At 35.3% G+C, this 24,658-nt stretch overlaps 1 protein-coding gene across 1 annotated transcript; it reads right to left on the bottom strand.

Annotated features, from left to right (window-relative positions):
- Nucleotides 1–5,128: 5,128 nt before the first annotated feature.
- LOC148951410 (tRNA (adenine(58)-N(1))-methyltransferase non-catalytic subunit TRM6-like) lies at nt 5,129–24,039 on the bottom strand. Its single transcript, XM_089091093.1, has 6 exons — nt 23,865–24,039; nt 22,781–22,950; nt 21,046–21,158; nt 16,499–16,672; nt 14,648–14,873; nt 5,129–5,395 (listed from the first exon to the last, which is right to left on the bottom strand). The coding sequence occupies exons 1-6, from the start codon at nt 24,037–24,039 to the stop codon at nt 5,144–5,146; spliced, it is 1,110 nt and encodes a 369-aa protein (XP_088947219.1). The 3' UTR covers nt 5,129–5,143.
- Between the last annotated feature and the right edge of the window lie 619 nt (nt 24,040–24,658).

Below are 24,658 nucleotides of genomic sequence, written 5' to 3'. Positions count from 1 at the left end.
CCATAAATTTCAAAGTGGCCTTTGTTTCGAAACTAAGTGCATGTTATTACATTTGAAAAACAGGGATTATCGTGCTATAGCCAAGCGCAAGTAAAATTTTTAATAGTAAAATAGTTACAAGTTCTCAATCAACCCAAAAGCGGAGCCCCCTTCATTCAATTAATAAAATTAGCTCATCAGCGCATACTCTTCCTTTTTTATCACAAATCCACTATGGTCGATCAAAAAACTTTCACCTTTACCACCAAGCAAAAAAGTCCATTTTCCCAGAAAAATCCCTTCCCTCTTATCACTCCAGTTAACCCCTCCCAAGTTGCTCCCTCTGATAAGTCCATCATCGTCTGTCCCGCTCTTATTTTTCCAGCCTCCGACCCATGCGTTTAATCCCTCTTGGCCACCCTACCAGTGTGACTCATGTTTGAGACCTTTTGCATTTAATAATTGTCTTGTATCAAATACTAATTGTTTGCACTTCCCGACAACTGAAAACAAGTCGCACCTTCCTCATCATGCTTCGACTGTATCCTCGCCCTCCCCTCCACCTCCAAATCCCCAAGGTAAATCCTACGCTACTTCTCCGCAGCATCATAATATTAAATTGAAACCCCACCCAGGAAATTCTCAAACACACCAAGTATCCCTGTCAAAATTCCCCAATTGGTTTGTTTTTCCCAAACTTTTAGTTACTAATGCCGAAAGTCTTAATTTTGAAAAGCTTACTGACCTCGAGGTGCTTTCAGAATCGAATCTCATCGATACTATAGCTATGAAGGAAGTACAGTCCCACAAACCAGGGTCTCTGTGCCTGACAAATTATTCAGAGCTTATCAAACTCCGTCCTTTAGATCACCCACTTGGAAAAAAAGGGTGGCAGTTTTTTGTTCTTTACTAAGAGTAACCTTTACCCAAAGGTTATTCGAGTCCCTAGTTTATCCGAGTATGATGAAATCCTCTGGCTAAGTATTAGACCAAAAGTTCTCCCTTGTCCATTTAATATTATTGTAATAGCCGTTTTCTATTACTCCCCAAATCAAAATATCGAGTCAAAACGTAAATTCATCCAGCAATTGCAGACAAGTGCTGATTTTGTTATTTCTAAATACCCCAATGCTGGTCTTTTTTTAGTTGGCGATGCAAACGACCTTAAAATGGTTTCTTTTTGCTCCTCACTTAAAGTTAAGCATATTGTTAAAATACCAACGACTCGGGGAAATACCTCTCTTGATGTTATTTTAACTAATATGCATAATTTTTACAACCCTCCCGCACCTCTGCCTCCATTAGGTAGGAGTTACCATCTTTCAATTCTTTTATCCCCCTCCTCCAATTTTAATCATTCTTTCTCAATAACTTATGGCAGTTATTGTCCTCTTCAAAATTCTGGTCTTCTTTCTTTTGGTATGTGGCTGAATACTGATTACTAAGAATACTAAGATTGGTCCGATGTTTATAGTTTAAAAATTCTTGATGAGAAAATGGCTTTGTTCCACAAAAAGCTAATTGACAAATATCAAATTTGCTTCCCGGAAAAAAAATTTAAAAATTCCTCCAGTGACAAACCCTTTATTAACCAAACTATAAAAACACTAATTAGAACCAGATTGAAGCTTTTCAAAAGTGGTAAACCAGATGAAGCCAATAAACGAAGAAAATCAATTAAAAGAAAAATTTGCAAATCGGCAGGATTGTACTACAAAAATAAGGTCGAAGTGTTGTTTACTAATAAACCAAAAAACTGGTATCCTGAGGTTAAAAATCTGTGTGGCAGGAGGCTTGAACAGCTTAACTTCAATCTACCCGAGTCCCCTGATATTACTGCCAATAATCTCAATAAATTCCTCGCTTCCATTTTCCAGAGTCTTCCACAACTGTCCGACTAATGACCATCAGTAGCCCTTTCTCCTTCCTTACCCACTATTTCTCCGTCTGAGATAGAAAGAAGAATTCAAAAACAAATAAAGACAAGTATTTATCCTTTGGATATCCCCTTTCCTCTTATTAGTGCCTTCGGTGATTTATTGTCTAAGCCCTTGTCTTTCCTGTTTAACAAGATTACCGAGTCTGGGCAAATTCCTACAATTTGGAAAAAGGGTTGCATAACCCCTTTGAAAAAGAAAAACGGACAGCCTGGTTTTGAAGGTGTCCGGCCTATTACTCTTACTCCTATTTTCTCGAAACTTTATGAAGGTTTACTTGCAGATTGGCTGAAGGAAAAAATCTTACCTCTTACTGACTTGAAACAATTTGGGAACCTAAAATCCACCTCTACTTCCCATTACCTCGTTTCTCTTATTGATCACATCGGTAAAATCCTTGAAAAGCCTAATTCCTGGCTAAATTTAATTCCATCGACCTTCAAAAAGCATTCAACCTTGTTAACCACAATATTTTAATTGAGAGACTTGTTAACGAATTCAATATTAATCCCTTACTGGTGAAACTAGTTGCCTCCTTCTTAACAAATAGATCGCAAGTTGTCACAATACCAAAATCATTATTCAAATCCTCTCCCTGTCCACAACGGCATACCCCAAGGTACTCTCTTAGGTCCCCTCCTTTTTTCAATAATGATCAACAGCCTTGCAAAGGAATTTCCTGACCGATGGAAATTTGTTGATGACATAAAGGTTGTTGAAACTTGCTTCAGAAGTTTAATAAGTGACCCTATGAGTATCCTCAATGAAATTGTAGACGAGGCCTTAGACTTAGACAATACAGTAAACCCCTCTAAGTCCATGATAATGCCCATTTGTTTCCTCAAATCCTTGCCCTATTTTCTTAATCCTCTCCCTCCTGAAATTTTTGTGTCCTCATTTAAACTACTTGGGGTCACAATTTCTTCAAATTTAAAGTGGCATATCCACGTTAAAGACATTATCCATAGAGTTAATGTGTCTATCGCCCTCCTTAAGTTCCTAAATGAATTCAGCGTCCCCCTTCCCACTCCTTAAGAATTTAAACGTCTCTTGTCTGCCCGCATCTAGAATATGCTTGTCCAGTTTGGCACCCTGGTATCTCTCGCGAAGAATCGGAAAAAATCGAATCAATTCAAAAAAGGGCCTTGCGAATAATTTTCAAAGAAGGCAAGGTGCCGTACTCTCTGCTCCTAAAAAAAGCTAGTCTGAAAACCCTGGAGCAAAGGAGGGTTTCGTTGTGCCTCCGTTTTGCAAAAAATGCCATAAAAAACCCTCGGACGGAAAGTATTTTCCCCAAACGTCACTCCCCATCCAGAATACGGCCGTCTCGAGCTGTTTCTGAGCCCATCCCTACTTTTTCCCCCATTCGCTGCGTTACTTTCAGATACGAAAGAACTTTTATCCCCTTCATTACATAGAAAATGAATAAAATGTCTCAATAGTTTCTTTTTTCCCTCTTTTTTGTTTACTAGCTGATGGTACTGACCAGGTTCTTGCACTATTTTGCTTGCCCCCCCCCTTTCTTGACCAGTTTTTATTGTTTTTTAACTCTTTTATTGATTTACTGTAGTTTAATTGCTGACACTTTCTTAGTATCCCTTTTAATTTAAATGCATTTATGTCTCGTTCTAAGTTTAGTTTGACCAGTTTTTAATGCATTTATGTCTCGCTCTAAGTTTATTTTGACCAATTTTTGTTTTTTTAATGTTTTAATTGACTTTTTACAGTTTTAATTATTGACTATTAAATGATGTTCATTATGGTTTTCTCTATTTTGTTGTTGTTCTTTGCATTTTTAGTGTAACGATTTATTTGTTGTCGACTCCAAAGTCCGAATTCGGCCCTTTGTGGGCTTGTGATAGCGATTTTTTTTTAAATAAATATCTCTTATCTCTCTCTCAGTGCCTCCAGAGGCACACAGGGCATAAGTGAATATTCTCCTATCTTACCTCAAGTGGGCCGCTTCAAAGGTACTCTCCCATTCTGGAGTGAGAATTATCTGAAGCGCTCTTCTTTAACGTTCAAGCGTCCTACGGAACGTCTTCAGTAACTTGGTCAAGTAATTTCTAACTCCAAATAATTCAGTTTTGATCGTAAAGCTAGACCATTATTGTCAACAAAATGGCTCATTAATATAATTCAAAAATATCGCCTTTTATGTGAGAGTCTACGGTAAAGCTAAGCTCTGACAAGAGTCAAATTTTACTTTAGGCGCCTTTTATTTCGAAGAAGAAAAGACTGAATGATTAAAACATAAAGAAGAACTTAAAATTAAGATTCCAAGAAAAAAGATAAATTGCTTTATATGCGAATGACTCTCTTCTACAAACCAGCCAAATTCCCGGAGGTCAGATTAGGTCAAAGGTCAATAGGTCGCATCCCAATTTACCGTTTTCTGTCAGGGCATCACTTAACTAGCTTTAATTATATTTCCAAAATGTACTAGACCCCCTTTCTCGCTTACAAAGATAGTTAGAAATAAAAGCTTTTAAAATCAAATCGTTCTACCGCATTCAAAAGGGAAAAAATTGACCTTAAAAAAAAAAAAAACTCATTAAAAGTAATTGAAAAAGTCAAAGCTTATTTCTAACGATTTTTGAACCTTTGAAAGTAGAAATTTTTTCATTTTGAAACTAATTTTTCAAAATTTTATTTAAAAAAGAAACTTTTGAATTTCTATAACAGGGAAGTTTTATATTTCTTTTTTATTTTAAAACTACAATAGACAAGAAAAGCCAAGCAAGCACAGATTTTGTAATTTCTTGAGATAACTTGAAATGTTGGTTGAGGGTACTCCAGCATCTACTTTTCATAGGAGAGCTATCATTTTTTCTTAATTAAAAGTCTGAAGTATTTTTGTGTGTGTCATGAAGGTTAGATAGGCAGCTTTTACTAGCTATAAAATCAATCCAGTTTAACCTGATTTCAGGGCCTAAGACCAAGGGGGTATTTAATGGTCCCATTCTTTGTGAAGAAGAACAAACAAAGAAAAGCCATATAGGTCACAGCAATAAGAAAATATATAGATTGAAATCGTCAACTTTTTTTGCATTTTCTCCTTAACTAAAGCTAAGTAAATATTAAACTAGAAAACTACTCGGTCGTTTTAATATTAAAAATAAGCCCTTAGGGTATACTCGTAAAATATATTTTGCAACTATTTTCGTTAATTTTGAGGAGAAGTTTCTTCATTTTCCTTTCCAGAATTCCGTTCTCTTGAGAGAAATTCAGAGTTTTAAAGGCTGAACAGACAAGAATATGTAATAAAATATAAATCTAAATGTATACACATATAATATATAAAATATTACCTCAATATGAGGAGAGAAGATAGCAAAGGAACGGGATGGTGCAAGTAATTTCAGCAGTGGCAAAACCAAAGGCTCTGGTTGTCTCGTCACAATCACGAGTCCGTCCAATGGCATTTCTTGAATCTCTTTCCAAGCGGAACATGCATCCTCCCAATTCTTTATGCTCATCTAAAAAATTAAAAATGAGAATAATAAAAAGGATTCTCTATTAATTTTTCAATTCTATGATTATCGATACTTGCATATAATATTCAACCTTTACGAAGACACCACTTCTCGGTGGGGTAAGACTGGGAATATTTATTTTCCTGGATCTGGTTTGGGCGGGAGGGGGGATGGGGCGAGAGTCTAGAACCCGTTGAAAGCGTTTCTGAGATTAAGATGAGCCAGGGTTCCATTGATTTTAATCGACGTTTTAATCTTTCCAGAATAAAACTTGTTTATAGTGTATTAAAATCAGAAAACATTTTTACATTTCTCATTTTTACATTTCTCGAAGTATCCCCGTCCCTCCTTAAACTTACTCGATCCACACAAAAAAAGGCGAATTCGTGACAAATATTACCCTTTTCTGTCCTCTTTGATTTTTCACAACATAGTATATAAATACTATCTTCATAAACGAGCAATAATTGTATGTTTATTTTTATACGATTTCTCAAAAACGTTCCATATTTTTTCGGGAAAATTGGTATCCTGAGATATTCTCGCCTAAACAAACGATCTGGATAGGTCAGAATATTGAGAAAATTCGTTAAGAGCCTTAATTTTTGGGGGAAAATATTTATGTAAATGACGTCATATTTATGAATACATTCGAAAAGCACACATACGTCATATTGCATCAGTAGTGGTTGTATCGTTTTAAGTGTCTATGATGCAGACAAATTACACAAGAAAAAAATGATTGCCAAGATATATGTAAGCTGCAAAAATATTTACGGTGTTTCAAAAAAGATTATAATTTTTTAATTGAAAATAGACAAATACCTTAAAATTTTAAAAGAAGTTTTATTTTATATCAGGTTAAATGCACTTATTGGACCCCCAAAAAAAAACAAAAAAAAAGAATTAATAATAACCAGTAAGCTTACAGTTTTCAACGCGAAAAAAAAAAATTAACGTAATGAAATCGAATGACCGGAATTACATCTATGACGAATGAAACATTACAAATGGAACATGGCTCAGTATAAAATACCAAGTGTAACTAGTCTATTGCAACTGTTTATGACAAGTCATTGGGTCCCTTCAACAATCTATGTGTTCCCTGGGAAGCTCTCCATTTTCCCGAGGAAAGAGTAGCAACATGCCGAGTGCCGGGGTCCGGCTTCAAAATCGGCTAAAAAGATGTTTTTTCTTAACTGGCATATTGACATTTCTGGACAATAAAACGATCTAAAAAGGTCACAACGTTAATTAAGAATTTGTGTTTTACCAGGTTTAACCCTCCTCCCCTCCCCCCTCCCTCCCCCACAAAAAAATGTTCAAATCATGTAACCTGCCTGAAGCGTATGAAGCCGGTCCGGTGAAAATGAGTCAGCTAATTTACATATCATCAGTCTAAACCATTAATCTTGATTAACACTAAAAATACTCAATTAATACTCAATGCCTTCCCAAGGCCAGAACAAAATTTGCACTTTACTGAAAAAATATAAATGTTTTTACTTTTATAACTTTGATAAATCAAATAATCTTAACATTTTGATTACTAAATATTAGTATAAGTATATTAAACTGACAATGCACATTCATTTGTATTTTTTCAGTAAAGAGCAAATTATGTTCTGGCCTTGGGAACGCACAGGGGTTTTGCGCCCAACTTATGTTAATTTCTGCTCGTTTTGAGTTTGACTCGGTTATTCATTGTAATTTCTGTTCATTTTGGGTTTCATTTATTTATCGATGCTGATTTGTGGTAGTTTCAGGCTTTCTTTACTTTTCTACGAATTCTTTACTTTTCTTTGAAAAACTTATTTTTTGGAAAAAGTTTTTTTTAATTAATTTCTGTTCGTTTTATATAGACCTAGCCTTTTCAGGGAAAAAAGAAAATAATACTTTAAATCTTTTCGTTTTTTAAGACTTTATAGTTTGGCCTGCTGCTTGTATGCCGGAGAAAAATTTTCAGCAATTTTAACAAAATACACCCTTTTAAAAACTGGTCACAAATATATTTTCATACCTCCTCTAGTTTACCAGAAATAGAAAACTTGCCACCAGTTACAAAAAAATCGATTAACTTTATTTGATAGCTTGGACGCTCTGGCGCCATTTTGATTTTGTTAAATTTTAAAAGCAGCAGTAGCCCCAAAAGTTTTAATATAATGCTCTCAGTCGTTCTTTGGATAGTACTGAGATGCCTTAATGTGATTTCGCATTAACACTGTTCATTTTTGTTTAATGTTAAGGCAACATTTTGTTTTAAAACATAATGGGCAAATGGGAGGGTAGGCATGGGTGGGGGTTAGTGGAAGGAGAATTGGTTGCTCTCCAATCACTTTCCACTATCAAAAAGGGCATCTGCCCTTTTCATTTTCCATCAAATAAGCCCTTTTCGAAGTTCCCACTACAACTCCTTTGATACGAAGTGCCCTGGTCTAAACAACAACAACGACAACAAATATTAGTAATCACTTTTGACGATTAAAAAGGGCACTAGCACTTTGAATTTCAAATCGAATGAGCCCTTTTTCAAGTTTCTACGACAAAGATTTCAATAAAAACCTTATATGCCCCCAGGGCGTAACTTATAATCCTTGCTCTGAGGGTTGTGGTGGAGTGTCCTCCTCAAAAACATATTTTCTATCTCGAAATCTACTACGCTGAACAAAATGGCTATCTGAAAATTTTGATTGGATGTGTTTGGGGGAATGATGGGCGTGGGAGGGGGGCTAGTTAACCTCCAGTCACTTTCGACTATTAAAAAGGGCACTAGCCCTTTGAATTTCCAATCGAATGAGTCTGCTTTGAAGTTTCTACGACAACACCTTCTATAAACACCTTATATGCCCCCAGGGCATAACTTAAAACCGTTGCCCTGCGGGTTGTGGGGTAGTGTCCTCCTCAAAAACATATTTTCTATCCGGACATCGACTACGCTGAACAAAATAGCTATCTCAAAATTTTGATTGGATGTGTTTGGGAGAATGATGGGCGTAGGGGGGGGGGCTATTTGCCCTCCAATCAATTTTGACTATTAAAAAGGGCACTAAAACTCTCGATTTCCAATCGAACGAGCCCCTTTTGAAGTTTCTACGACGACCCCTTGAAGTGCCCTGCTCTAAAGGAAAAAAAATTATAAATGATACATTTTGAAAAGATCGTTCTTATATGCCCTCAGGACATAACTGAAAACTCTCGCCCTGAGGGTTGTTGGGGAGGGTCCTACTCAAAAATATATTTTCTATCTGGAAATAAACTACACTGAACAAAATGGCTATCTCAAAATTTTGATTGGATGTGTTTGGGGGAATAATGGGCGTGGGGGGGGGCTATTTACCCTCCAATCACTTTCGACTATTAAAAACGGCACTAGCCAGTCCAATTTCCAATCGAATAAGCCCTTTTCGAAGTTTCTACGACAACTCCTTCGATACGAAGTGCCCGGGTATGGAGTAAAAAACATTGTGCCCACATTGTTCTTTACTTAGGCAGCGTTAGCGCGCTGCCAATAGTCGGGAGAAACCAAAGACGGCGGGGACGGCAACGTTTTTCTGTCCTTAAGACACAATCGGGGTAAAGTTTCCTACGTCACCGCACTTGCCAGGAAGCTATTTTATATTCCTCAGACAAGTCTGAATGCAGAAAGACTATTTTCGGTGTTAGGCCTGATAGTGACTATGATAGTGACTTATAGAAGAGAAATGGCCTCAGTCCACACAGAGTGGATAAGTTGATTTTCATTCACGATAACTATAGCCACATCCCGCAGTTCAAATATACTTCTGGTGTTTGCCTGAAGGAGTTCTTTTTCGACGCATTAATATTCAAAGATAAATGACGAACTTTGTGATACGGTATTCGAAGTTTTGTATACAGTTATTTTCTTAGAATAAAAAGAATACAATTTTCGATCTTTTTTTAGTTTAGAAATGCATAGGTACTATACTTTTAAATTATTCTGCAAGCATTCTGAAATGTCAGTTTTATTTCATTATTATCAGAAATGTAAATCTCTTCATGAGTAATTAAGAAGCCTAGCGTTGAACCAGTGACTTGCAAAGTTTTTACCTCATAGATAGCTAAAATATCTTGTAAATAAAAATTGGATTGGAGGAAGACTAAAATCTATTCTATAAATAATATACAACAACTTTCTATATAAACCTTATATGCCCTCAGGGCATAACTGACAACCCTTGCACTGAGGGCTCTGAGGGGATTATCATCCTAAAAGACCTAATTTCCAGAACATTCAACTACGTTGAACAAAATGGATATCTCAAAATTTTGATTGGATGTGTTTGAGAAAAGGTGGGCGTGAGAGTCACTATCCAATCACTTTCAACTATTAAAAAAGGCACTAGCCCTTTCAATTTCCAATTGAATGAGCCCTTTTGAAGTTTCTACGACAACGCTTTCAATAAAAACTTTATATGCCCCCAGGGCATAACTTGCAACCCTTGCACTAAGGGCTCTGAGGATGTTATCATCCTAAAAGACCTAATTTCCAGAACTTGTAACTACGTTGAACAAAATGGATATCGTAAAATTTTGATTGGATGTGTTTGGTAAAACGGTGGGCGTGACAGGGGCGTTAGTCCCTATCCAATCACTTTCAACTATTAAAAAAATCACTTGCCCTTTCAATTTCCAATTGAATGAGCCCTTTTGAAGTTTCTACGACAACGCTTTCAATAAAAGCTTTATACGCCCCCAGGGCATTACTTACAACCCTTGCCCTGAGGGCTGTGGGGGGAGGGGTTGTCATCCTTAAAGACCAACTTTACAAAACTTTCAACTACGTTGCACAAAATGGATATCTAAAAATTTTGATTGGATGTGTTTGGGAAAATGCTGGGCGTGAGTGGTGCGGTAGTCGTTATCCAATTGCTTTCAACTATTAAAAAATGCACAAGCCCTTTCAATTTCCAATTGAATGAGCCCCTTTGAAGTTTCTGCGACAACGCTTTCAATTAAAACTTTATATGCCCCCAGAACATTACTTACAACCCTTGCCCTGACGGCTGTGGGGGGAGGGATTGTCATCCTTAAAGACCTAATTTCCAAAACTTTCAACTACGTTGAATAAAATGGCTATCTAAAAATTTTGATTGGATGTGTATGGGGAAAAGGTGGCCGTGAGAGGGGGGGCTAGTTGCCCTCAAATCACTTTTGACTATTAAAAAGGGTACTAGCCCTTTGAATTTCAAATCGAATGAACCCTTTTTCAGGTTTCTACAACAAAGATTTCAATAAAAACCTTATATGCCCCCAGGTCATAACTTATAACCCTTGCCCTGAAAACTGTGGGGGGAGGGGGGGAGTGTCCTGCTCAAACGTATAATTTCCTGAACTTGAAGGTCGTGGGACAAACTGGCTATCTCAAAATTTTTTATTGAATGTGTTTGAGGAAACGGTGGGCGTGGAAGGGGTGTTAGTTGCCTTCCAATCACTTTCGACTATTAAAAAGGGCACTAGCCATTTCAATTTCCAATCGAATTAGCCATTTTTGAAGTTTCTACGACAACGCATTCTATAAAAACCTTTTATGCCCCCTGGGCATAACTTACAACCCTTGCCCTGAGGGTTGTGGGGGAGTGTCCTCTTCAAAAACATATTTTCTATTTGGAAATCAACTACGCTGAACAAAATGGTTATCTCAAAATTTTGATTGGATGTGTTTGGGGGAATGATGGGCGTGGGGGAGGGGGGGATAGTAGCCCTCCAATCACTTTCGACTATTAAAAAGGGCACAAACCACTCCAATTTCCAATTGAATGAGCCCTTTTCGAAGTTTCTACGACAAATTCTTCGATACGAAGTGCCCTGCTCTAAAGGAAAAAAAAAAAAAATAAATGATACATTGTGGCAAAATCGTTCATATATATCCCTAGGGCATAAGTGTAAACCCTTGCCCCGAGGGTTTTGGGGGAGTGTCCTCCTAAAAAATATATTCAATGTCTGGAAATCAACTACGCTGAACAAATTGGCTTACTTAGAATTCTTAGTGAATGTGTTTGGGGGACCGATGGGAGTGGGGGGGGGGGGGGGCTAGTTGCGCTCCAATCACTTTCGTCTATTAAAAAGGGCACTATCAACTCCGATTTCCAATCAAATGAGCCCTTTTCAAAGTTTCAACGACAACTCATTCGAAACGAACTGCCCGGGTATGGAAAAAAAACACACATTGTGCCCACATCGTTCTTTACTTAGGCAGCGCTAGCGCGCTGCCTATGATCAGGGCTGACTAAAGCATCGAAGAAGGGCCTTGACATACCCAAGTTTTTAAAAATTCCTTGAGATGTTCTTCTGGTCAATAGGGAAGAGGGATAAGACTTATTCCCAAACCTAACCTTCATATGAAGGAATATGTCTAAGCGCACAACATGGATGCTAAGAAGGTGACAGCTCCCTTTCTGTTGCAGAAATGAGGCTTCTTTGTAAATAGTAGGTAGAAGTCGCAGCCTCTCTCAGTTTTAGGAAAATCAATCCTGGGCACTTCAAAAGACGGAGGAGGTTTTGCTAAATGTTCGTTAAGTTTGTTGATGATGAAATAGAACAAAAAAAGCTTTAAAATCATCCTAAGAACCAAGTGTGTCACTTACGCATCTACCCTCGTGGCTCTACGAACCCTACCCCTTGAAGAACGATGTAGCAGCTGACGTACAAGTTCTGGCACCCCCATGCTTATAAGTGCTAAGCATTGTTCCCTACTAACTTCAGCGTTGGTGTCACCACAAATAACCGCAAGAACAAGTTTGAAACAGTTTATTGCAGAACCAATCGTTTTAGGGACTGATTCGTTCCTTATTCTAGCAGTGTGATAATTCGTGTTTAATACCTGTAATACCTGTTTAATACCTGTAAAAGTTGCGTAAATTATTGGTGACGTTAGACATAACTACAATAGCTATTTTTAGTCAATGATTCTTGAATAATTTCCCAAACTTTCTTAAAGCCCATTTTTTTTGGTGTTGAGGAGCAGAGGCAGAGGTAGCAGAGGTGACAAGTAGAGTTAGAAGAGGAGCAAAGGCCCCACCCAAAACGTGAGCCCTCTTCCACCACCAATAAATTCATCCGTACGTGACTCACATGATACCCGTTCATTTGTTTTCGTTTTTACACATTTAGAAGCTGACTCATATCTAATTAATAAATTTTCGTGTTGCGAATGAAAGTACATTTCAAATGAATATTAAAAGGCAATTACATAATAAACTTGCATATATAAAAGGTGGATATGACTTGCCGAAAAACCCTCTTATTGGGCATGTTTAGTCCTATTTTGGTTTACATAATACTTTCAAGTTTGTCTTCTCTTTATTTGTAAACTCGAAACAAAGTAGAATGAATACCATGTAAAAGTAGAATGTAGAATGAATGCATTGTCACACAGCTATTATTCTAATAAAAATACTGTAGTAATTAAAAATTTATCAGACCATCAAACCACTTGGCAAATAAAAAACTCTACACATTCCTCCTACACCCTGTTTAACTAAAAACTTAATTCTTTGCTGCCTCCCATGAAGTTCCTTGTTCCTTTAAATCAATTCTTGTAAGCCTTTCCCTACCTCATAAGAAGTCTTGATTTTCACTCGACGCCATCCGAAGTGATAAAAAATATTACTTCCATCAGCTCATCCTTTTTCTTTGTAACTATAATTCTCTCATAAAGGACCTATACAGGAGGATGGAATCATATTTTTTTTTTCTGCTTCTTTTTTGTGCACAGTAAAAAGTACTAAGTGATAGTTAAAAGGCACTAAGTGATATTTTTTAATCTTGTTTCAGAACCTATATTCTCAAAATGAGCTTACTCTGTCAATTGGTCCAATCTGTTTTACCACATCATATCTGGTTCTTAAAATTTCCCTTTTTTTCTTTTTTTCTTTCTTTTGAAAATGTTTTTTTTCTCATTTTAATTCTCATTTTAGCAATAGCTAAAAATTAATCCTGTGGTATCAAAATCATCTCAACGCTTTCTGTGATGCCCAGGTTCCTCAGTGGTGAGCAGACGACCAAGTTAGACGAACTCATCGACCCGTTGAATTATTTCTACATTTAGTTTAAGGCTTTGCTTAACTGCATTCTGCTGCTTTTACGAGCAGCACACAGCCTTTGTTTTGGATGCGTTTGTTGTCATTTGAAAAAACAAAAAAAACTAGACACTTCGAGGACATTGTTGGCTTAACTTTGTAGATCATTAGACGTTTCAGCCATTTCATCGATGTCGCTGGTGTAGGCTAGCATTTTGTAAGACCCTCCCCCATATACGTGTGCCTAATGTTATTTTGAAAGACATCAGTGAGGAAGAGGTTAAAAATCTCTAGGGACAGGAAACATCCTGGAAGAACTCCTCTGGACGTCTGCAAGCTGTCAGTAAGGCCTAGACTAGGCATGAGAAGGCTTCTAAGTTTTGAATACATACCTTTGATAACGTCATCTAGCTTTCGCGGGATTCCTTAATGGAGGAGAATATACACAGGTAATTTCTCGAAATAATATCAAATGCTTGTTCAAATTCAATGAAGAGTTGGTAGAGGTTGCGGCAAAACTTCTAATATATATATTTTTTTTAATCTGGGACACTGTTAAAATTCGGTTAATAGTCAATATTCCACGGCGAAAAACCGGCTTATTGTTCTTCCACGAGAAAACTTAAAGCAAATTACTGTTTTTTAAAGAGAGTAAAATATCCTGTAAACATAAATATTTTATTTTGTTCAAAAAGGCCCCATATACCTTTTTCATTTTTAAAAATGTAGTTATAAATTTAACATATGATATCAAAATTGTAGCCACTGTTTATTTTATGCTATTTCCCTGTTTCTTTGGCACACTGTGAAAATTCGGTCAAAAGTCGATCTCCCACGGCGAAAATCGGCTTTTTGTTTTTGGACGAGAAAACTATATGCAAATTACTGCTTTTTAATAACAGTAAAACATACTGTAAACATATATGCTTAAATTTTTCCAAAAGGCCCTAGATTCCTTTTTCATTTTTAAAAATAGTTATAAATTTAGCCAATAATCAAAATTATAGTCACTATTACTTTGATGCTTAAAAACACCTTCTTTGCACAAACTACTGCTTTTTAATAACAATAAAAAAGTGAAGTTTATTTTTTAGTTCTTCCGCTCTTCTGTAAGTTCTTTCTTATAATATATTTTCTTTTGAAATAATACAGCCGAAGTACCTGTTAATAATATTAATATTATTATTAATAAATTAAACTATTAATAATGAAATACCTTAGGTTTCTTTGCAGTTTTCAAATCATTGATTTCTTCTGGCTTTCTTTTTTCACCAATTTTCGACTCCTTTTCATCATCCATGGAGATTTGTTCAGTCTCGGTAGAATCTTCAATTGTATCCTCAAAGCAAGGTTTCATATTCATCAGTTTCTTTAAGTTGACAAAACTCAATGTTTTCAATATGTGTCTAACTTCTGATAAATTCATATACTCAATGCATTGACTAAAAATAAATTCAGTAGCTCATAACTTTTTTTTCAAAAATTATGCAAAACAGGACTATAAAGATGAATAAGTTCAAGAATTATACCTATGAAAATCTTATGATTTTGGATATAAATCAAGAATTATACCTATGAAGATCTTATGATCTTGGATATAAATCAAGAATTATACCTATGAAAATCTTATGACTTAGGATATGAATCAAGAATTATACCTATGAAGATCTTATGATTTTGGATATAAATCAAGAATTATACCTATGAAGATCTTATGATTTTGGATATGAATCAAGAATTATACCTATGAAGATCTTATGACTGGATATAAATCAATAATTATACCTATGAAGATCTTATGATTTAGGATATAAATCAAGAATTACACCAATGAAGATCTAATGAAATTTCAAGAGAAAGAATCCAAACCTTGACTTCAAATCTTAATCCTCTTAGTTCTTCTATATGCAATATAATCCATTCATAAAAAAACCATGTTTGTGAATAATATGGGTATGGGTATTTAAACCAGTCAATCAGAAGAAGGATCATTTATAATTTTGGAGTAGGCAGAAAAAAGTTCAGCAAGTCCAATCTTGATAATCCATCATTTACCAACCCGACATGTTCGGAAGTTCGACAAGCTATCAAAGGCCTTTGTAACCTGCTTCCAAAGAATAGGCCTTTGTAACCTGCTTCCAAGAAATAGCAGCTCCTCTTTATCCGAGATAATAGGCCTTTGTAACCTTTGGCCTTTGTAACAAATTGTAACAAAGGCCTTTGTAACCTGCTTCCAAGAAATAGCAGCTCCTCTTTATCCGAGATAATAGAGACCAATTTGAAAATACATTTAAACATTGAAGAGGTAGCCGGCGAAACGGTGGCAAGAAACGATGTAGAGCTAGATCGAGTGCTGGAGAGAACGATAACATACAACTAATATGTGCGATGAGGCCTTATCGGCAGCTGCTACGCTTTTACGTTGGTTCAGGAGCAGTGTTCTTCTGAGTCTAGGGAAACTTGAAGAAAAAGGGACAGCAGTCTCTCTTCAAAGGAAACAACAAAGGATGCTTCTACATTATTTCAAATGAGATAATATTTTTTTCTTCATTTACCAACAACCTTTATCTGCATTAACTAGCACGTTATTTAAGTAAAATAAGTCTGCACAAATACATATCATATATGTTTTCTTAGAAGTAGAAAACACATAGAAGACCAAGTGGACAGTATTTTATAGGAAATAACTTTGTCTTTTCTGACTTCTAATGGTTTTGATGACTAACACATTTAATTTGGTTTAAGCATTTTATCAACTGCCACAATTTTTTGGTGCCAGAGAAGATAAATCGATCCTCAAAGCCCACTAACGAGGGAAATTGAGTAAAAATGCATCTTTTATGTGTCGTTTCTCGTATTTAATCGTTTATATTGGTTTTCGAACATCAACAGTCATTTTAAATCAGTTCTAATCAGGTAAAGCTTTTCCATTAATACATGGGAAGATTGTCCCCTCTACCAAAATTCCTAATTTAATTGGCAGGTTTAAAACTAAATCGGCTCAACATTTACCTGAACATTTTAGTATATGACTCAGTGGAAAGTAAAAATTCTAGAAAAAGCTTACTTTGGGGATCCACTTCCTCCATGAATCTGGTAAACAGTTCCCACCGAGCCAACTCTTTCCATAATGGCCGCTGTCATTAAACCGAGACTACTGTTCTCAAAAACTAAATATCTTCCTCCGGATCTGATGTTAGCACGAGTCAATATCTGTGAGAGCATGTCAATCCTCAAGTTCCTGAAAGAAAACAGAATATGTTAATTAGAGTGATACTGATACTGACTTTATTACTAAATATAGTTTCAATTATTTACAATTTACATCTACTGCACTAATGCAAAATCTACACTTTTGTTGGAGTACAGTAGAAAATTTTTAACATATTTTAAACACACCAGCCAACAGCATTAAAAATAACTAAAAAACAAAACAACACTAAAGTCCTTTACATAATCGTTTCCACAATAGACATATTCCTCCCAACAACCCTACTCCTTCCCTACAGGTCCATCCTTCCATCCCCCTATTACTCACTATCACCCCCAACCAACCATTCCTCCTTACCATCCCCCAACCAACCGTTCCTCTCTACCAACCAACAAAATGCACAATTCAATCATCAGTTAAGAAATATGAATTCATATATTGGCAAAAAGTAACTTAAGGAAAACTGACAAAATTATAATTGAGTGATACTTCACGTGACCATCATACTTCCGAGGATGTTTGTTTTCCACAGTAGTTTTTCACACATGGCTCCAAAGAACCTACAATACTTTAGACAACCTCATACATTTTTATTTGTAGTAATCTCTTCTGTTTAGAAATTTTTATTTCTGTTTTTTTTTTTAGTTAGACTCAATTATTTATTGAAATTTCTATTGAAGTTTATTTTGGTTTGATGCCTTCAGTAACAACAATTTATGATTTTTAAAATTAAGGTTTTAAACTAGTTAATTTATGTTGGTTTGAAGTTTTACTAACGCTCTTTATCCTTTTTTTTACAGAATGTATCCAATTTATCAAACTGTATAAGAGTAATGTATCGTCTGTGGCGGTATCTTCTGTGATTCAGCTACATCATCAACTTTTCTTCCTTTGAATGGGTTCTAAAATATTCAGTTTTATTATACAATTCTTCAGTTATATTGTACAATATTCAGTTATAGTGTCATTTATAGTCTGTGGCTGCAACGCCATCAACTTTTCTTCCTTTGAATGGGTTCTAAAATATTCAGTTTTATTAAACAATTCTTACTGAAATAATAATATTGCTCAAGAATAAAAAAAACAACTATTTCCATTCAGTCAGGAAAAGCACGGGATTCCTTCTTGTACTACGGACAAGAAAATAAGGGGAGGAGTGTTCGGAAGAGGGTGGACATATATGAAAAATATAGGACATTCCGCAACAAATTATAAAAAAAATACTCCTTATGTGCTAGGTACTCATTATTTTTAGTTACCTCACACTGTTTTGCTAAGTGTTTTCCATTTTCCAATTTAAAATAACCAATTTAATTATACAATATAAAGAATAAACATAACCAATAGTTTCAACAATATAATAAAAATAATAAATAATAAAAGTAAAATAATAAACATAAAATTTTCGACGAAGGCAGCTCAAATCAAAATGGGACGAGGATGGAACTAGAGTAAATAAAACAGTCAAAGGGCTACAAAAAAAAAAAAAAAATAAATAAAAGCAACCCCCTTTAAAATACCGTTAACTTTGAATTCAACTACATAAACGCCTGAGTTACTTACATAAAATTATATAACAAACTCAATGAATAGTACAAAAAAACGTACACAGATCGGAAACAAATATAAAAAAGTATTACAAATATTTTAAGATTTTTTTTTTTTTAATCGAAATTTGTTAGCTGTTTTTTTGTTTTTTTTTTATTGTCAAAAGTTTGTTTAGAAGGGTTGGCAAATTAAAATCTCCCCAAATCTAAAAGGCTATTAAAATGCTAATTAGTGTTGTTTGAATCAATATACACATTATACAGAACCATTTATATGGATAATTCCCCTTAGCCAAGTTTTATTTTGCTCTTTACCATAACTAGAAAAAAAATTCTTGAAAAAATACTTAATAATCTATACTTCAGTGGAAAAGAAATCACCATTATTCCAATTCATACAAAATTTAAATGTTATCAACTACTGCTACTACCAAAAACTCACAGTATCACCAAGCCACCTGAGGTCAACACAGTTACGCACACGCCTCTTTCATCCCAATCTATTCAAAGCCTCCCTCCATTTTCTCACCCCATTCTGGGACGACCTGCTTTTCGTTTGGCCTTAGACGGTTGGCCGACAAAGACAATCTTTGGCAATTTTTTATCCATCATCCGCAGAACGTGTCATTTTGAACCACACTTTTCGCAACCCACTGTCTAAGATACGGTTAGTCAGTTGGGTACCCAATACAATTCGTAAGCAATTTCTCTGGAAATCATCTAGCAAAATCTACTCCGTTTTCCAGAGGGTCCACGCTTCATAACCATACTTGGCCACTGTCATAACTATAATTTTCAATATTCTATTCTTGGTTCACGGACTTATCTTTCTATTCTTCCAAACTCTTTTCAACTATGAAAAACAACCTGAGCCTTGCCTATTCTAATTTTAGCATCTTCACTGCACCCACTGCCTTTACTAATAATACTTCCTATGTAAGTGAAGGTGTCCACTTGATTCACTTATTCTTATTCTTAATGGGTTAAACATTATGTTATGAACTGATCGAATATTATTGGCAGGCAGGTGCATATGGTGGGAGGGTCACGTTCTTTAACCTCCCAAATTTAAAAACCCAATCCAGTATACTTTCGATTATGCGTCGGTGGATTATTCACGTTCCTCGAAGAAACCAACTTATTTTAATAAATACAAAATGTGTACATTCAAGACAACAATACTATGCAATACCAAACTTCATTTGGGTTATACATAGATCATAATTTATTCATTTCGTTTAAATAAGACATGTTGAAGTTGGTGTGGTATTGAGGCAGACGGCATTCCTCCTGTCATTTATGGTGTTTAAGCTTCAAGTTTGTTCCAACATAAATGTAAAAAATAACAAATGAGTAAAATAATATACGAATAAAAGAAAAAAATTAATACATTTTTTAACAATGATGATTAAATAAATAAATGTCTGTTCCTTTGACCTTAAATTCCTATTTCTTTTTAGCATAGATTTGCCTATTTATGCTCGTCAAGCCTATTTAAGTCATATCTGTGGCGTTAAGCAAAAAGGTCATAAGTCCACTTTTTATGATTTTAGAGGAGAGCAAAATGAAAATAAAAAAGCACAATGAAAAAGTCTTTCTCACAAATCAGATTTTAAGAAACTTGAAACTTTAAAGATTGATTCCTAGTTAAATTTTTGATCGGAATTCACTGGAAGTTCCGAAATTGCTAATTGCTCATTTCTTGGAACATATGGGACCTACTCTTTTTTGTGCCTTTTTGGAACAATTTATAACTCGGTCATAGTTGAAGATAAGCCCATTTTGAGTAGACCAATCGATAGACCTCTTCGAGCCCTTATAAACCATTCTTAATTCATTTTCGGAAAAAAGTGGACTTACGCCCATTTTGCTTAACGCCACAGATATGCCATACCCATTGTCAAACAGCATACCTTCAGACCGATCTGATTGTTCCACCTACAAAAAAAAATCTGCATGTGTTTATTCATGGGATAAATATGTATGTTTATTTATCGTCTATTTCGTTGTTAAATTTCAAAGTTGAAAAAAGCCCCAAAGTGAGCTAGGAAGCTGTCTGTGAGATATCTAGGCCACTTTATAAAAGAAACAGGTTTTTATTCAATTTTGAGGTAAGGATGTGATATATTTATAATGTGTTAAAAAAAAATGTAAAGAAAAAAATACTATAGAAAAGAAGATGAGCTTAATGGTAAAAAATTAGAAAAAAAGAAGCATGGAAGATGAAATGCGTTTATTCATTTTAGATATATTTTATTTCGTCATTTTTAGATATTGACCAAGTGGATACTGATAAGTGAAAAAGTGTTTATGTGAAATAACACAATAATGAGACGAATCTCTATTTGGTGAATGTAGAAGGGAAAGAAGATGACAGAAGAAAAAGTTGCATATCTTCTTGTACTACGTCTTCTATCAAATGCCCATGAAGAAAAATAAAGTGCAAATAAAAGAATGAGGGCCACGTGCATCAAGAGAAAAGTATATCTCTCGTCTATACCCTCTTATTAACAACAACAAGTTGAAAAAAGGTAAGTTTTTTTTCATATTTATCGCACAATCAAGCGTCTTCAGGTCCTAGTTTTACGCTTTAGATTGACTGCTTGCAATCCACATACAACCCATTGAAACTGTTGTTAAAATCTTAAATTTAGTTCGCCAGTAACTAGAATAAGCTTCATGAGTAAAACAGAATTTTAATACAATGACCATAAGATGCAGATGAATTTACACTAAGAGACCTAAAAAGAAAATGAATAGGAAACAAAACACAAAGGGGAAATATAAAGGGGTAGGATTGAATAGAACCGATGTGGAAAATAGAAAAAAATAAAAAAAATGACAGGGTCAACTTACAAAATCTTAAGAGGATTCTGGGCATAAAGCATTTGGGCTATAAGGCGAATCGATGGTCTCAACACTTCGATGTATTCGAAATACTTTTTTTCTTTCTTCTTGACGTACTTCTCCTAAAAATGATGCAAGACAACAATAAAAAATTGAAAATAAAAACTGAAAATCACGTAAAATAAGAATAAAACCTGAATCGCTTAAATTGACGTCAGAGCGTGTTTTTATATTTGACGAAGTAAAGCAAAGACTGTGAACTGGTCAAAATTTCAATTTCATTCTACATACATTTTTCTTGGTTTCTAGTGGTTTCCTGATTGTGCTGAAAAAATTTCAGCACCAAGAAATTTTTTTTTGCTTAGCACCTTAAGTAAGCATCCCTCGCAAATGACCATTGCAAGAGGGTCCTAAATTCCAAAGGTCAAAAGGGCCATTACTTTGCTCAGGCGCTTGAGTGGAGGCTTCCAATGTCAAATGAAGTCCAGTCAGGTCCCCCAAAGTAGAACCTAAGACAATAACATTAAACACGGTCAATGAATCGGTAGACAACCCTGACTTCCCAAAAATATTTCATGATTCAAAGATAGCACTGAACTTAAAGCTTTATTTTTTTATTCAGCTTAATGTTTTTAATTTTTTAGTGCTTATAGCACTTTAAATTGTTGTCAATAGAATGTGCTTCGAATAAGTCTCATTTAAAGTCTAGGAGACTTAACTCATAAATATTCATGGAAGGCAGAAGTTACGACAGAATACTCAAAAATGGTCAAAATAGGCAGGAATATTTGGAAGGCCGCCAGAAGAGACACTGGTCATGACAAAATACTACACTTTGGTCAATAAAGCATGGCCTTCATACCAGGAACAACTTAGATTATTTTTTACAGGTATCTATTGACATGCCAAAATTCAGTACGATTATTTTGGCTCCTTTGCATCTATTTACTCAGTCAGAACTAGCAGTATTTATAATCGTGTATGCTGAACACTATTGTTACTGAACACTATTGAACACTATACTGAACACTATTGTTACTACATTATTGTCAACTTGTAGTCTTGTACGTTGATGTATTGTAGCATTGTTAGACCAGTAAAAAAGAAAATGTCAAATTCGGAGCAAGTCTTCAACTCCAAATTTAGTCTCTTTAATTGAGTAGCCTACCCTAAACTTTAAAACAGCTTATATAAGTCTTGAGCTCTAATGTTGTTTTTGATTTCGTTTGATTAAGATTGCTTTTTATGTAATTTTTCAATAGTATTTTGGCACTATTAGGACCAAAATTGCAGTATTGCCGTATAAAATGGCAGAGATGGACACTTAGCAATGGCGCAATCCCTTATGATGCTTGGATTGAGGGCTAAATCTTTTCCATTTTCATTCAAAGAGCCCTCTTCTAAATTCGAAGATCCTATTTGGACGCGATTATCCCAAGACAAAAACAGCAAAAAAAGGCAAACATATAGACGCATATCCATGACCATCCTTTTCAGGAAAGTACTAAATTCCGTTTTTTAGAAGATGGTGGCTTGAAAGACCACTTGGGGATTCTCAGACATGCTGAATTTGATGGTTTAATTTACATCATGGTTAAACCTTTTTTTGTGGGCTTTTAATCCTTTATCTAAAATTTTTCTTATGCTTGTAGCCCTTGTTGATTAACTTTAAGCTTTATAAAATTTATCCTATAATATTTGGAATATTCTAAATATGATGCAAATATTCTTTAAATCATCTTACTTGTGAAAATCCAGTCTTTAACTCAAAAGCAGCATTATTTTCTACAAGCTGCTTTACAATATCTGCAGCTGATGTCCCTTCCTTGCGAAGCTGAGCTATCTCCTTGTGTGAAAGCTTCTGAGAAGTATTATCATCCCATTGGCTCTGGTTATCCTCACCAGAACCTATGCCTAAGAAAAAATTGATACAAACAATGATTTAAAAAATTACGTTAACGACAACAAGATGCAAAAGAAATTAAAAACATGTTTCGATATTTTTTTCTAATTAATAAGTATTTGTTTGAAAATAGAATATTTTTGGTTGACTGAACATACGTTAGGTAGTATTAATTGTAATATTAACAGTAGATTTTGTAACTTCTAAAAATTAAAAGAAAACTTAATACAAATTGTAAAAAGAGGAAGTGTTTCAAGAGCCATTGAAATAATAGATGGAATATTGTGATCTTGAGAATGTAGGCTAAGAAACTCCGTTTGACCAAAATTGTTACAGAGCGCTTTAGAATTACCATGGAAGAAACGATGATCTGTTGCAATAGAAAATATATGTACATGTATATACTGTATGGTGCAATCATTTCAACTACAATTCTAGTTTATCATAAAAAAAATGACAAATTAAATTATTCTTTCTCAGCCCGGGGAATCGCAACCAGACAGCAAAAAGAGTAAGCAAAAGATTTAAACACTAATCACAGAGGAAGAGTGTTCAGCAATATTTACCCAGGACTACTTAATGCAATGACATGGTTTTAGCATCAATAATGCAGTATCGGGGCAACATATACTGAATTCCCCTCTTATGTGAGTGGCAAAAAAAACAAACAACAGATTTCCCGAAAAATTAAAAAAAATTTTAACCCTTGCTCCGTACATTCCTGTGCCCCCCTCCTGCCACCGTATCAAGGGATAGATGTGTTTTCACTTAGGCTATTAGGATTCAAAACCAGTCGAAATGGCATGCACAGAGTCAATAAATTAGATTCATAGTAGAATGAAATCTGGCATTCTTTTGGGGACATTCTGTATAAGTGTGTACCACACATCTTATTGTAAAGACACTCATTCGATTCAAAATTTACCTTCTAAAACAACATCCCTCAAGTCTGAAACTTTGTCAGTAAAAACGGCCTTAAAATTGCGTCCTGTCTGGTGAACAAGCTTAAAAACTGAGCCAATTTTGTATCCCAAGACGTCACTAATATCAACAGTGTCTCTACCTAGTTGCACTTGCCTGAAAAGAATGCAAAAACACATATACATAAAGAAACCCCAGCATAAACAAGGAGTGATGAGGGCTCTCCCCGTAAAATTGATTCAAAGCCTCCCCCTCGGTATCTAAGCCCAAAACATATTTTGTAGTAGATTTAAACCTAAATTGCAGGAAAGGTATTATGGCACTGTCTAATCGTAAAATTCGGGCTAAATACACCTATGCATACTACAGGGTGGTCCACATGTCACAGTACCACAGTGCGTGTTCCATTAACTGAGTGAAGTCAAATTGACCAGGTCACCAACTGAACGGTTGGCCAGGCGCCAGAGACAGGTTAGCCAGACGCCAAAGACATAACAATGCATTAAACATATAGACAAAGTGTGATTACAGCAGTAACAATCTAATATTCTTATACAGAGGCAGTCAAAGTAATTTAATCCTCGGCGCTTTACTATACACCTGAATTTCCTGCCCAATTAGCCTAGGCTAACCTTCAACTTAATCCTGCGATAGTGTCGTGGATTGATGCTCTGCTGGGCAATCGATCCTCATGAATCGATCACCACCTCAGCATGGTTGAGCAACAGGCTTGCTTCATATTCATGAAAAAAAAACAACAGCAAAAACAGCAACTGAAACGTTGATTCTTTGCCGTAT

Source organism: Artemia sp. Qi Xiang Cuo, chromosome 6 (genome assembly GCF_049724085.1).
Source record: "Artemia sp. Qi Xiang Cuo chromosome 6, ASM4972408v1, whole genome shotgun sequence".
NCBI lineage: Eukaryota > Metazoa > Arthropoda > Branchiopoda > Anostraca > Artemiidae > Artemia > Artemia sp. Qi Xiang Cuo.
This window is presented reverse-complemented; position numbering and strand designations above follow the sequence as displayed.